Here is a 15,840-nt window from a genome sequence, read left to right as displayed (position 1 = left end):
GGATTTTCTAGGTATACTATCATATCATCTGCATATAATGAAAGTTTCACTTCCTCTTTCCCAATTTGGATTCCTTTTATTTCTTTTTCTTGTCTGATTGCTGTGGCTAGGACTTCCAACACTATGTTGAAAAGGAGTGGAGAGAGTGGACAACCTTGTCTCGTTCCTGATTTCAGGGGGAATGCTTTCAGTTTTTGTCCATTGAGTATGATGTTGGCCTCAGGCTTCTCATATATAGCCTTAATTATGTTAAGATATGCTCCCTTTATTCCGATTTTGCTGAGTGTTTTCATCATAAATGGGTGTTGAACTTTATCAAATGCTTTTTCTGCATCTATTGATATGATCATGTGATTTTTGTCTTTCATTCTGTTTAGGTGATGTATTATATTTATTGATTTGCGAATATTAAACCATCCTTGCATCCCTGGAATGAAGCCCACTTGATCATGATGTATGATCTTTTTGATGTGTTGCTGGATCCTGTTTGCCAATATTTTATTGAGGATTTTAGCATCGATGTTCATCAGTGATATTGGCCTGTAGTTTTCTTTCTTTGTTGTGTCTTGACCTGGTTTGGGGATTAGGATAATACTGGCTTCATAGAAAGAGTTTGGGATTTTCCCTTCTTCTTGGATTTTTTGGAACAGTTTGAGGAGGATAGGAGTTAGTTCTTCCCTGAATGTTTTGTAGAATTCGCCTGTGAAGCCATCCGGTCCAGGGCTTTTGTGTGCCGGGAGATTTTGGATTACTGTTTCAATTTCCTTCTTTGTTATTGGTCTGTTGAGACTTTCCACTTCTTCTTGATTCAGTTTTGGAAGGTTGTATGTTTCTAGAAATTTGTCCATTTCTTCTAGATTGTCAAATTTCTTGTCATACAGTTGTCTGAAGTAATTTCTAACTATCATTTGTATTTCTGAGGTATCAGTCGTGATTTCTCCTCTTTCATTTCTGATTTTGTTTATTTGTGTCTTCTCTCTTTTTTTCTTGATTAGACTGGCTAGAGGCTTGTCGATTTTGTTGATTTTTTCGAAGAACCAGCTCCTAGTTTCGTTGATCTTTTGGATTGTTTGTTTAGTCTCTATGTCATTTAGTTCTGCTCTGATCTTGATGATTTCATTCCTTCTTCTTGCCCTAGGCTTTGTTTGTTGTTGTTGTTCTAGTTCTTGTAGCATTGTGGTTAGGTTTTTTATTTGAGATTCTTCTAGCCTTTTCAGATATGCCTGTATTGCTATAAACTTCCCTCTCAGGACTGCTTTTGCTGTGTCCCACAGGTTTTGGGTTGTTGTGTGCTCATTATCATTAGTTTCTAGAAATTTCTTGATTGCTTCTTTGATGTCATTGTTAACCCATTCATTATTTAATAGCATGTTATTCAATCTCCATGAGTTTGGGTGTCTTTGATTTTTTCCTCTGAGGTTGATTTCTAGTTTCAAGGCATTGTGATCTGAAAAGATGCTTGATATGATTTCAATTTTCTTGAATTTGTTGAGGCTTGTTTTGTGACCTATCATGTGGTCTATCTTTGAAAATGTCCCATGTGCACTTGAAAAGAATGTATATTTTGCTTCTTTGGGGTGAAAAGTTCTATATATATCAGTTAGATCCATGTGGTTTAGTGTGTTGTTCAATGCCTGTATATCCTTGGTGTTTCTTTGCTTTGATGATCTGTCTATTGTTGATAATGGAGTGTTGAAGTCCCCTACTATGAGTGTGTTGTTGTTGATATCCTTTTTGTGGTCTTCTAGTATTTGCTTTATGTATTTGGGTGCTCCTATGTTGGGTGCATATATGTTTATCAAAGTCATATCTTCTTGATGGATTGTTCCTTTAAGTATTATGAAATGTCCTTCTTTGTCTCTTTTTATTGTCCTTGCTTTAAAATCCATTTTGTCTGATATGAGAACTGCTACCCCGGCTTTTTTTTCTGGTCCGTTTGCTTGGAATATTTTTTTATATCCCTTTACTTTCAGTCTGTGTAAATCTTTTGTTTTGAGGTGTGTTTCTTGTAGACAGCAAATATGTGGGTCCTGTTTTCTGATCCATTCCGTTACCCTATGTCTTTTAATTGGAGCATTTAATCCATTTACATTTAAGGTTATTATTGACGTGTATTTATTCATTTCCCTTTGTACCTCTGTTCCTCTCCTCTCTTGTTTTTTCCTTCTTTTTTCTTAGAACAGTCCCTTTAGCATCTCTTGCAATGCTGGTTTGGTGGAGATGTATTCTTTCAGTCTTCCTTTGTCTGAGAAACTCCTTATTTCTCCTTCTATTTTGAATGAGAGCCTTGCTGGGTAGAGTATTCTTGGATGTAGGCCTTTGTTTTTCATTGCTTGAAATATTTTTGACCATTCCCTTCTGGCTTGTAATGTTTCTGTTGAGAAATCAGTTGATAGCCTTATCGGAGCTCCCTTATATGTTATTTGCTGCTTTTCTCTTGCTGCTTTTAGGATTCTCTCTTTGTCTTGGAATGTTGCCATTTTAACTATGATGTGCCTTGGAGTGGGTTTTTGGGGGTTCCTCTTGATTGGAACTCTCAGTGCTTCTTGGACTTGCATAGCTTTTCCTCTCATCAGGTTCGGAAAATTTTCTGTCACTATTTCTCCTATCAGATTTTCAATTCCATGTTCCTTTTCTTCTTCCTCTCGTATTCCGATGATCCTTAAATTATTTTTCCTAATGCTATCCTGTAATTCCCTTACATCTTGTTCATATTTTTTCAATCGTTTTTCATTTTGCTGTATTGTCTGGGAGTTTTTCTCTACATTATCTTCTAACTCACTAATCCGATCTTCTGCTTCGTTTAGTCTGCTTTTGACTGATTCTACTGTGTTTTTCAGTTCAGAGATTGTATTCTTAAGTTCTTCCTGGTTCTTGTTAACGATTTCTATGTCTTTTTTTATGCTGGTGTAGTTCTCTGCAAGTTCCCTGTAATTTTCTTGGAGCTGCTGGTAACTTCCTTGAAGGTTGTCATAGTTGATTTTAAGGATGTCGAGTATATTGAGCTTCTTTACCACCATTGTTTTGAATTCCATGTCTGACATTTGGGCTATGTCTATTTCGTCTATCTCTCTTTCTGAGGATTCCTCTTTTCTTTTCATTGAGGGGTTATTTTTTCGTCTTACCATGTTGGATTCTTTTTGTTATTATTTATTTATTTATTTATTTATTTATTTATTTATTTATTGGGGGGGTAGTCTGCTTTGACTTCCCTCCTTTGTGGTGTAATATTCTTTATCGAAGGTCTGGGAGTTTCAGTGGTGCAGTCTCTTTGATATCCTGAGCCTGATGGTCTTGAGTTACCCTTTATGTCGTTTGTTTATGCTGTTCGGTTATATTTCAGATGTTCTTTGATAGGATCTTCCTTCTGGCTACTTGGTTGAGAGTCACTCTATCTGCTTTGTCTTGAGTTCTTTTGTGGATATGCTGTTAAAGACATAAACACACAGCCCAGGCAGGAGACCCACACCCTCAGAAAGTATCCCCCACTCTATCCTGCTATCGTTAGCCAACTAGCCCATATTAATATAAATGTAAAGAGATTTGAGCTTTTATACTATAAGAAGAATAGATACGAGTTGTTCTTGGGGAGGAAAAATATAATTTTTGATAGAGGGGTTGATAGATTAATAATAGTTGAGACTGTGCAAGCCAGTTAGTAATATTTACATTGTATGTTAAGAAAAATAGAAGAAAAGGATAGAAAAATACTTAGTATAGTAAGAAAGTGGGATTGTATTGTATTTGGGTTTATATAGTAATTATATTGTATTATTTAAAGTAATAGGGGGGCTAAGCTAGACACACAAACGAATAAACCACTATTAAAGAGAAAGGATGAGAAGGAGAGGTTATATGCAACACGTTAGAGATAAAGTTTGTTATTATTGGAAGAGGTGGAGGAAAAACACCCCCCCAAAAAATCCCCAAGAAAATAGAAGAAAGCAAAGAAGAAAGAGAGAAAGAGAAGAAAATAAAAAATTTACCACAACCCCCCCAAAAAAAACCCCAAAGGTAAGCAAGAAAGGAACAAAGAAAGATAGAAAAGAAAGAATACAGAAGAAAGAAAGAAAAAAGAGAGAGAGAAAAAAAATTGAACCAAAAAAAAAATATATATATATATATATACCCCCCAAAACCCCCCCAAAAAAACCCCCAAAGGTAACCAAGAAAGGAACAAAGAAAGATAGAAAAGAAAGAATACAGAAGAAAGAAAGAAAAAAGAGAGAGAAAAAAAAATTGAACCAAAAAAAAAAAAAAAATATATATATATATATATATATATACACCCCAAAACCCCCCCAAAAAAAACCCCAGGAAAAGAATAAAGAAAGAAGGAAAGAAAAGAAATTATTAAGAAGAAAGAAAGAACAAGGGAGAAAAAATTTGGAAAGAAAAAAAAAACGATGTTTTTACTCCGTTTTAGCCTTGGTGTGTTGCCTTCTTTTTCTGGGTCCGCAGCTGGTCTAGTGTGGGAGGTCAGAGGTTCTTGTTCTTTTGCCGGACTGGTGTGCGCACCTGGTTGCCGGCACTGCGCGCTACCTTGCTGCCCGCTGTAGCCAGTTGAGGTGCCCTTGCGCGCAAGCCCCTGCGCGCTCGGACGGCCCGAGAGTTTGCCCCGCGGTTGGAGCCCACTGCTGCCGGGCCGCGGTGGTTCCCCGTTCGTGCCAAGGTGTCTCTGTCCGCGCGGGCGGCCCGAGCGCTTTCCTCGGGATTGGCTCCCGCCTTCGCTGGGCCGCGGCGGTTCCCCGTTCGCGCCGAGGTGTCCCTGCCCGCGCGGGCGGCCCGAGCGCTTTCCCCGGGATTGGCTCCCGCCTTCGCTGGGCCGCGGCGGTTCCCCGTTCGCGCCGAGGTGTCCCTGCCCGCGCGGGCGGCCCGAGCGCTTTCCCCGGGATTGGCTCCCGCCTTCGCTGGGCCGCGGCGGTTCCCCGTTCGCGCCGAGGTGTCCCTGCCCGCGCGGGCGGCCCGAGCGCTTTCCCCGGGATTGGCTCCCGCCTTCGCTGGGCCGCGGCGGTTCCCCGTTCGCGCCGAGGTGTCCCTGCCCGCGCGGGCGGCCCGAGCGCTTTCCCCGGGATTGGCTCCCGCCTTCGCTGGGCCGCGGCGGTTCCCCGTTCGCGCCGAGGTGTCCCTGCCCGCGCGGGTGGCCCGAGCGCTTTCCCCGGGATTGGCTCCCGCCTTCGCTGGGCCGCGGCGGTTCCCCGTTCGCGCCGAGGTGTCCCTGCCCGCGCGGGCGGCCCGAGCGCTTTCCCCGGGATTGGCTCCCGCCTTCGCTGGGCCGCGGCGGTTCCCCGTTCGCGCCGAGGTGTCCCTGCCCGCGCGGGCGGCCCGAGCGCTTTCCCCGGGATTGGCTCCCGCCTTCGCTGGGCCGCGGCGGTTCCCCGTTCGCGCCGAGGTGTCCCTGCCCGCGCGGGCGGCCCGAGCGCTTTCCCCGGGATTGGCTCCCGCCTTCGCTGGGCCGCGGCGGTTCCCCGTTTGCGCTGAGGTGACCCTGCCCGCACAGACGGCCCGAGAGCTCCCACTGACCCCAGGCTGAGGTGTTTTCGCGCTCGCGCGCTGCCCCGTGCCCTCAGTCCCGCTGAGCCGAGCTCCGGGAGTTGGTCTCTCGCCTCTTAGGGCAGGGCCAGGGACACTTGCGCTCAGTGGAATCGAGCGTCCGTGGGTCGCCGCCTCTCGCTGTTCCCGTGCTGCAGCCGCCCCGTTCCCTCACCCGTCTGGGTGGGCACAAACAGAGCCTGCGCTAGTGGTCTGCTTTCCGGTCTAGGGCCCTGCGCCCACGGGAGCTGTCTAGGGGTGTCTGTGCACAGTCCTCTGCGTGTTCAGTGGGCCCTCCCTGTGCCCGTTGGGGCACTGATCTTATGTCCGTTGGGGAGTGTCCGAGGGACGCCTGGACTCACGGCCCCGCGCGCCTGGGCCAGTGAATGAGAGCACTTCCCTATGTGCGCCCCCGCAACCCAAGGGTAGGGTTGAGGAGTGGATTAGAGCGCCCCTGCGCCTGGGCTCCTCCAGAACGGCCTACCACACCCAAACTTTCCTCCCCTCTCCACCGTCCACTAGAGAAAAATATAAAGGAGAATTATGTTCTCACTTGCCCGGCAGCACGCTGTCTCCTGTCCTTCAGCGCCAATGCCACTTGGTCGAGTCCCGTCTCTGCCAGCGGGCAGAGATCCGCTCTCCGCCTGCCTCCTCTCTGGGGTAGCCTGTGGTCGCCAAAAATCCTTTGTGTGCTTCCCGCCACAGCTCGGGCAGCCGCCCCAGTCAGGAATCCCGTTTCGTCCCCTTTTTCTCCGCTATCCTCACTAAACAGGTTGTTCCCAGATGGATTTTCTCTAATCCAGCAGTGCCTTGGCTCAACTCCCGCCAATGTCCAGCTGCTCACTGAGATGTTCTGTCTGCAATTAGACCAAACTGCAGACGGGTCTCCGGAGCCTAAAACCGCAACCTCTCCTCACTCCTCCGCCATCTTACCTCGATCCTACTTTATATCTTTTGATTTTAGGATTTAAGCCACTCACATTTGAAGTGATTATTGATAGGTATATATTTATTGTCAATTTATTCCTTTAACTATGTTCTTCTGGGTTGTTATTTTTCTTTTTTCTTTTTTTCTCTTTTCTTCTAAAGCAGGACTTTTAACATTTCTTGTAATACTTATTTGGTGATAATAAACTCCTTTAGTGTTTTTCTTGTCTGGGAAGCACTTTATCCCTCCTTCAAATTTAAATGACAGACTTATTAGGTAATCTAGTCTTCATTGTAGATCTTTGCTTTTCATCACTTTGAATATTTCATGACAATCCTTTCTGACTTGAAATGTTCTGTTGAGAAATCAGCTAACAGTTTTATGGGAGCTTTCTTGTAGCAAACCAACTATCTTTTTCCTATGGCTTTTAAGATTCTCTCTTTGTCTTTAACCTTCACCAGTTTAATTATGATGTGTCTTGGTGTGGACTTCTTAGGGTCCATCTTGTTTGAGACTCTCTCTGCTTCCTGGATTTGTGTGTCTTTTTCCTTCACCAGGTTAGGACATTTTTTGGTCATTATTTCTTCAAAAAATGTTCTCAACCCCTTGCTCTCTCTTTTCTTTTTCTGTTGTGGATATTGTTACACTTGATGTTGTCCCAACGTTCCCTTAAACTATTCTTATTTTTTTAATTCTTTTTTTTTTGTTTTTGCTGCTCTAATTGTGTGTTTTTTATACCTTGTTTTCTAAATCACTGATTCGATCCTCTACTTTATCCAACTTTTTATTTCTTCTAGTGTTTTCTTCATTTCATATATTTTATTCTTCATTTCTGACTGGTTCTTTTTTATGGTTTCTATGTCCTTTTTTCATGATGTTGAACTTCCTTATAACCATTACCTTGAATTCTAATCTGTTAAATTGGATACCTCCATTTCCTTCAGCCAATCTTTTTTTTTTTTTTTTTTTGAGATTTCTCCTGTTCTTACATTTGAGGCCTGTTTTCTTTTCTTTTTTTATTTTTGTCTCTTTATTGTGGCTGCCTCTTTGTTTTTGTTTCTATGTATTAGATGGATTTGTAATGAGTTCCAGTATTGGTGGAGTGGCCTTGTGTAGTAAGTGTTCTCTTGGGTCCAGTGGTGCATTTTCCTTGGCCCATTTGCTCATGGGATTGACTCTCAGGCTGGCTAATTGTGAGGCTCAACCACAACCATAATTTTCAAGCTATTGTGCAGGTGGAATTCACTTCAGTAATATTTGTTGCCTGCCAAGATCTCCTTTTGGATATGCTGCTTATGAAGCTCACGAGGGGCTACCCACCCACCCCCAAAACTGGAATTATTTTCTGGAGAGCAGACACCTTGTAGTACAGGTTTCTCCCTCTAAGTGAGTGTTCTAGGAACCCAACTGTATCAGTGTGCCAGCTGGCGTTGTTGTGAGAGGCTATGTTTGACTTCAGTGAATTTTTTTGGAAGATTTTAAACACATTTGCCCATTTCATGATGCATGTGCCCCACCCTCCCTATTCACCTAATCTCACCCCAAGCGGGTTTTTGTTTGTTTGTTTGTTTGTTTCCCAGATTAAAAGGATCCTCAAAAGGAAATGTTTTGCCAATATAGAAGAGGTGAAACAAAAAAATGGCAGAAGCACTAAAATGCATCAATATTGATTAGTTTTTTTGTTTTTGTTTTTCATATACTTGTTAAAAGATTTTACTTATTTACTTTTAGAGAGAGAGGAAGGGAGGGAGAAAGAGAGGGAGAGAAACATCAGTGTGCAAGAGATACATTTATCATTTGCCTCTTGCATGCCTCCAACTGGGTACTTAGCCCACAACCTAGATACATGCACTGACTAGGAATCAAACTGGGGGCCTTTCAATTCTCAGGATAGCACTCAATCCACTGAGTCATACCAGCCAGGATTGACAAGTTCAAAAACTGTTTGAGCAGTGTAAAAATGTCTCAATAGGTGTATTGCATCAAATGGAGACTACTTTGAAGGTGACTGAAGGTTAAACATGTAAGAAAAGTGCACAATTTTTTAATAAATACATTCTAAGTTTTTTGGGGGAAATCTCACCTCATTGGATCCTGCTGTGATGTTATCTGAAGTTGGCCACTGGGTGTGTTGTTTTTGGGCCTCTTGGAGGGCCTCTGGTGTAGTCCAATGTAAGACTGCCTGTAACTAGTCCTGGATGACCTGTTTGGAACAACATGCAATCCATTCTTTGTGCTGGACCTTGGTGCATGTGGGAAAGATCAAGCTGCACACAAAGGCCAGGTTTTACCAGGATCCAGCCTAGGTGCATGTCTGCAAAAGTCACAAAGCACCCTATGGAGATATGCTTCTACCTGCCTCCACTTGCTTGCTGACTGTGAGGCTTAGTCACTAATAGAGCCCCTGACCCCTGAAGGTTCTCCTCAGCAGGGCATAAACTCCACCAAGTTTGACAAGAAGGAGTCCAGTGAGTGGGGCTATTGCTTTTCCCCAGGGTGATGCCATATGGAGGGGAGTGCCCCACCCAAGAAACATGGCATCTGCAGTGTGGCAGGATGACTCAGCACAGGGATTCTGTTGGCTGTTCATTCAGCTCCCTCCCCAGAGACACAAACTCCAGACTCTCCTTAACATGACTCTAATCCACTCCCCACTTTCTCCGCTGGGGCTCAGGGTGAGTGGCTGAGAACAAAATTTTGTGCATTGGCCCTATAACAGGGTGCCTGTGTCTATAGCAGACTTTCACTTCTCCCTGGTGGACAGACACCCCAATGCTTTTCACAGACAGATGTTATTTGGACACCTCTTCCTGGCTCTAGTGCTCTGGTCTGGGAAGCCTGGCATGTGATTTAGACTCCATACTTCTCAGGGGCAACCCCCTATAGTTGAGATATCCCTCCAGAAACTCAGCTGCAGCCAGCAGAGACAGGGCCATCCCTTCTCCCTTTTAGACCATCCTACCAGTTTCAATGTGGCTTCTTTTTTAAATACTTGGTTATAAGCCCTGGCCAGTGTGGCTCAGTTAGTCAGCCATCATTTTGCCAAGTGAAACATCATGGTTGAATTCCCAGTCAAAGCACATGCCTACCTTAGAGGTTCAGTCCCTACTCGGGATGCATACTAGAGGCAACCAATTGATGTCTCTTTCACACTGATGTTTTCCTCCCTCTCTTTCTCACTCCCTTCTCCTCTCTCTAATAAATACATAAATATTTTTAAATCCTTGATTATAAGACATCTCTTCAGCTAGTCTTCAATTGGTTATTCAGGATAATTATTCTGTAATTTAGCGGTAATTCCAGTTTTGTCCTAGGAGAAGGTGAGTGTAGCTTTATCTTACTCCTCTGACATCTTAGATCCAAGGGTGCTCTAAAACTCTTAAAATTTTATTTTATTTATTTTTTAAATAGTATTTTTATTTCTTTTTCTCTTTTTTTCCTTTTATTTAAATTTATTTTTATTTTATTTTCATGAACATTCATCCACCTTATACCCTCTTCCACCTCTACCCACCACCCTTCCTCCCTGGCAATCACCACACTGTTTTCCATGTCCATTAGTCCTTTTCCTTTTTTGCTCAATCCCTCCATCTTGTAACCCCTTCCAGAGATGTCAGCCTGCTCTCTATGAGTCTGTCCCTATTTTGTTTGTTAGTTCAGTTTGTTCATTAGATTCCACATGTGAGTGATATCATATGGTCTGTGTCTTTCTCTGACTAGCTTAGTCACTTAGTATAATGTTCTCCCAGTCCATCCATACCATCACAAAAGCTAAAACTTTCTTTTTTTTTTATAGCTGAGTAGTATTCCATTGTGTAACTGTAGCATAGTTGCTTTATCCTCTCATCTATTGATGGACACTTGGGCTGCTTCCTAATATTGACTATTGTAAATAATGCTGCAATAAACAAAGGGGTGCTTATATTCTTTAGAATTAATGTTTCAGGTTTCTTCAGATAAATTCCCAGAAGTGGAATAGCTGGGCAATAAATCTGTCTCATTTTTAATTTTTTGACTTAACTCCATATTGCTTTTCACAGTGCTGTACCAACCTGTATTTCCACCAACAATTCAAATGGGTTCCCCTTCATATCTTTGCTTTCTATGAAACTAAATAAAAATGTTACATCTTATTTTGTAATACTTGTTTCCTTTTCTGTGTCTTCTATTCTTAGGGCCCTCCTGGTTCACCAGGACTTCCAGGACCAAAGGTATTTTTCTCTTTACATCTTTTTTTTTAATATATATATATATATATGGATTCTTGTTTTATATATATATATATATAGATAGATAGATAGATAGATTCTTGTTTTTATTGTCAATGAGATTTTAAACGAAAATCCCTCTCTTCAGGGGAATATGGGCTTAAATTTCCAAGGACCCAAAGGTGAAAAGGTGAGTAAAAAAAAGGGGGGGAATCATTCAACCTTAAGTTTTCTCCTTCATAATCAGTTGAACTTGTCATTTTGCTTCTTGCGTCTTACTTTGCTTACACATTATATTATTGTCTATGTAAATTATGAATTATTCCTTCCTTTTTTTCACATTTATATTTTATCCTGCAAACAGGGTGAGCAAGGTCTTCAAGGCCCTCCTGGGCCACCTGGCCAGATCAGTGAACAGAAAAGACCAATTGATATAGAGTTTCAGAAAGGAGGTGAGGTGAGTATGTAGAGAGGAATGTAATGAACAACTTGTTATGAAAGTGGCATTCCATTAAAATGCATTATAAGATAAAATATGGTCAAGTGAAGGTATTTTAAAAATAACAAGAATTTGAGATAATTACATTTTAAAAATAACTTTATTGATATATAATGTACAAAACATACAATTTACCCATTTAAAACATACAATAAATCACTACACTCTAATTTTAGAACAGTCTCATTACCCTCCCCATTAGAAAGTCCTATACCTATTAGTTGTCACTCTCCATTTTTTCCAAAACACACCAGCCATAGGCAACCACTAATTTATTTTTGTCTATGTAAATTTCCCTATTCTTGAAATTTCATTTAAATGAAATGATATAATATATAATTTTCTGTACCTGACTTCTTTTACTTAATATGTTTTCAAGTTCATCCCTCATCATAGCATGTACCAGTACTTCATTCCTTTTTATGGCTGAACAATGTTCTTCTGTATACATATTCCACATTCTGTTAATCCATTCATCAATTGATGGACATTTGGATGCTTTTCATTTTTGTCTATTACAAGTAGTGCATTCATGTATGAATTGGGTCATACAAAGGTAGATTATCATTGTCTTAGATGAGTGTGTTCTCTACGTTTCTTTGATATACAACGAGAAAGATGGTGTTACTCTGTAAAACTTTGTTGTGTTTAAAAATAATTATCTTAAATATTGCTTCTATTAGAGCAGATAAAAGGATCAAACATGTCTTTTTTAAAGTATATTTTATTCATTATGCTGTTACAGTTTTCCCAATTTCTTTTCCCTTTGGTCCCCTCCACCAAGTACCCCACTTCTCTCCAGCAATCCCATCCCCCTTAGTTCATGTCCATGGGTCATGCATGTAAGTTCTTTGGCTTCACCCTTTTTTATACTATTCTTAATATCCCCATGTCTATTTTTTACCTACCAGTTATGGTTCTTAATCCCTGCACTGTTTCCCCATTTCTCCCCCTACCACCTCCCAGCTGATAACCCTTCAAATGATCTATGATTCTGTTCCTATTCTGGTTGTTTGTTTCTTTTGTTTTTATTTTTTAGGTTCAGTTATTGATAGTTGTGAGTTTTCTGTCATTTTAATGTTCACAGTTTTAATCTTTTTTCTTAAATAAGTCCCTTTAACATTTCACATAATAAGGTCTTTGTGATAATGAACTACTTTAGCTTTACCTTGTCTGGGAAGCACTTTATCTGCCCTTCCATTCTAAATGATAGCTTTGCTGGATAGAGTAATCTTGGTTGTAGGCCCTTGCTTTTCATTACTTTAAATACTTCTTGCCAGTCCCATCTTGCCTAAAAAGTTTCTTTTGGGAAATCAGCTGATTGTCTTATAGGAACCCCTTTGTAGGTAACTCTCTTCTTTTCTCTTGCTGTTTCTAAGATTCTCTCTTTAGCTTTAACCTTTGGCATTTTAATTATGATGAGTCCTGGTGTGGTCCTCTTTCGGTCTAGTTTGTTTGGGACTCTCTGTGCTTCCTGAACTTGTATGTCTATTTCCTTTGCCAAATTAGGGAGGTTTTCCTTCATTAATTTTTCACATAACTTTTCAATTTCTTGCTCGCTTTTTTCTCCTTCCAGCACCCCTACGATTAGATGTCAGTACATTTAAAGCTGTCCCAGAGGTTCCTAAGCCTCTCCTCACTTTTTTCAATTCTTGTTTCTTTATTCTGTTCTGGTTGACTCTTTATTTCTTCCTTATGTTCCACATTGTTGATTTGAACCCCAGCTTCCATCACTTCATCATTGGTTTCATGTGGATTTTCCTTTATTTCACTTAGTATTGCCTTCACTTTTTCCCTTATGCATTTGCCATACTCAATTATGTCTGTCAAGTATGTGAGCATAGTTATCACAAGTGCTCTGTGTCTGTTAGGTTGTCTGTCTCCTCGTCGCTTAGTTCTCCCCATGGAACCTTGATCTGCTTCCTCCTTTGGGCCATACTTCTCTGTCTCCTCAACTTGACAGCCTCCTGTGTTTGTTTCTGTGTATTAGGTAGAGCTGTCACACCTGTTAACGTAGTATCCTTCTTTTGGTTGTGAAAGAAGGCAAAGGGTGTCTACCTATGCCTATATCTTGGCCAAAAGTCCATGTCTTGTATAGTGGCCCACCCTTGAATAGCTTATGTGCATTGTTGGTTTACTTAAAGGCTAAAAAGGAAGATAAAAATAAAGGACAAATTGTATTGAAATTTTACCATCAATATGGATTGGGTCATATAATTCTCTGCCAAAAGTATGTGTCATATGTAACCCTCAACTCTCCTGGTTTTAGAGGCTCTTGCTTTTCATAAAATATTTTATAAGAAGAAAAATTATTAATATTTTTATTTCAATTGTTGTTTGTTATTTACCTCAAAAGTTGACTTGAATATACACTAAAAATCAATTGACATTAGCACCAATTTGACAAAATATATGCACCCCTATGTTCATAGCAGTGCTATTTACACTAGCCAAGATCTGGAAACAATCCAAGTGCCCATCAGTATACGAGTGAATAAAAAAGCTGTGGTACATTTACACAATGAAATAATAACTGGCCATTAAAAAAATAAGAAAATCTTACCTTTGCAACAGCGTGGATGGACCTGGAGATTATTATGCTAAGTGAAATAAGCCAGTCAAAGAAAGACAAATACCATGTGATCTCACTTATATGTAGAATCTAATGAACAAAATAAACTAATGAACAAATTAGAAACAGAGGCATAGATACATGGAACAGACAGCTGTCAGAGGGGAGGCATCAGAGAGATACTGGATGAAAGAAGGTGAAGGGATTAGCCAAAGAATGTGTATGCATAACTCATAGACACAGACAACAGTGTGCTGATGTCCAGAGGGAAGGGAGGGGTGAGGGCTGAGTGGAGGGTTAGCAGAGGGGGAGGAATGAGGACATTTGTAATAGTGTCAACAATAAAAATAAAGTTAAAAAAGAAATAAAAATAAAAATATATGAGTAAATTAAGGGAGCAAAGATGGTTTTAAGTCCCTTTGCCTAGCAGGTTTCAACTTTGAATTATAAACCTCCTATTATCTTTGGTTGTGCTACACAAATCTATAGTTAAACTTGACAAAAGAATTTCTATCTAGTTGTAGTTTTAACAGTATTAATTGTGTTTTTCTTTCCCCTGATACTGCATAGGGACTTCCTGGTGACCAAGGGCCTCCTGGATCTCCAGGGATGCATGGTCCTCCAGTAAGTAACCTAAAATTCTTGCATCATTTAATATAAATTAGTAATGATATATAGTATTGCTGGTTTAGCTCAGTGGATTGAGCGTCGGCCTGCGAGCTAAGTGTCGCTGGTTCGATCTTCCAGTCAGGGTACATCAGAGAAGGAAAACTCTGACTCCAAAAAACCTCCGCTGCCTTGCGGCATACCTCTTCAGGGGAAAGGCTAAGGGAGTAAACCCTGACAGAAAATCCGGAGCCGGAGTCCCTAAGGCGGTTTGACATTGTAGTCAACACCGGCAACTCCTGCGGCGCACCTGAAGCCAAGCTGTATCGACTCCGTCTTTCCCTTGGACCCTTCAGCTGCGAAGAGAGGGGGGGTCTGCTGCATGGGCAACAGCAGACCCTCCATATTACCCTGCCCAGGCTCTGTAGCTTCAGCGTCATCGCAAGATGTCGATTCAACACGGGAGGAGACAGATACTACCATGTCACTCCCGAGTCGGACTGCACAGCCATTCTCGGCGGTGCAGATGGACTCTTAAGAAGCTACACCATCGTCTCTCGAGACGGACGGCTGCCGACGATATAGTATTGCATGAAGCAATGTAAAACTCTTTTTGTGTCTATAGGGTCCTTCAGGTGGTGTGAAAGGGGAGAAGGGTGAGCAAGGAGAGCCTGGAAAAAGAGTAAGTATTATAATTACTAATGCACTTTGCAAAAAATTTTAAATATATTTTGTGTGTGATTTTAGTCTTTCCCCTTAGTCCCTTCATTGTTTCAAAATGTCACTATTGGATAAAATATTATTTCATTTATTATTATATTGAAGTCTAAAAAGTCCAGTTAATTTAGTTTAAGGCAGGAATAAATGTTGTTAGCTTCTTTAACCTCATACTTTCTAAATTTAAAAAAAAATTATTCTTGCATTTCTTTGAATCCTATAGGGTAAACCAGGCAAAGATGGAGAGAATGGCCAACCAGGATTTCCAGTGAGTAAAGTCCATTCCCTTAAAAAACAAAACAAAACAAACAAACAAACAAAAACAAAGGCAAGGTCAGAAAGCAGTATGGCAAATAGGCTTATATTTGGATTTTTAAAAATGTTGTTGTTGTTTTCTATTATGGTTGTTCCATTTTCCCCCCTTTGCACCGCCTGCCCTGCCCACCTACCCTGTCTCCCACAATCAATCCCCATTTGATTGCCCATGTCCGTGGGTCATTTATACTAGTTCCTTGACTAGATGCCTCCCCTCATTTTCCCCCTTATCCCCCTCTCCCCTCCCCTCTTATCACTTTCAGTCTGTTCTTGATTACGTGCCTCTGGTTTTATTTTGCTCATTTGTTTGTTTTGTTCATTAGTTTCCTGTATTAAGTGAGATCTTATGGTATTTGTCTTTCATCGCTTGGCTTATTTCACTTAGCATAATACTCTGAAGTTCCATCCATGTTGCCATAAAAGGCAGGAGTTCCTTCTTTTTTTCTGCTGTGTAGTATTGCAT

General features: G+C 41.1%; 1 protein-coding gene across 1 annotated transcript in view; it reads left to right on the top strand.

Annotated features, from left to right (window-relative positions):
- The window catches only part of COL4A5 (collagen type IV alpha 5 chain), a 375,000-nt gene that overhangs the window by 183,966 nt on the left and 175,194 nt on the right, over positions 1-15,840 (top strand). The window contains exons 11-16 of the mRNA XM_090265360.1: positions 10,636-10,671; positions 10,817-10,858; positions 11,033-11,125; positions 14,310-14,363; positions 14,971-15,027; positions 15,286-15,330. Coding sequence (XP_090121486.1) covers positions 10,636-10,671; positions 10,817-10,858; positions 11,033-11,125; positions 14,310-14,363; positions 14,971-15,027; positions 15,286-15,330 — 327 coding nt within the window. The remainder of the gene's footprint in view (positions 1-10,635; positions 10,672-10,816; positions 10,859-11,032; positions 11,126-14,309; positions 14,364-14,970; positions 15,028-15,285; positions 15,331-15,840) is intronic.

Source organism: Furipterus horrens, unplaced genomic scaffold, assembly GCF_987537825.1.
Source record: "Furipterus horrens unplaced genomic scaffold, mFurHor1.1.pri manual_scaffold_17, whole genome shotgun sequence".
Taxonomy (NCBI): domain Eukaryota; kingdom Metazoa; phylum Chordata; class Mammalia; order Chiroptera; family Furipteridae; genus Furipterus; species Furipterus horrens.
This window is presented reverse-complemented; position numbering and strand designations above follow the sequence as displayed.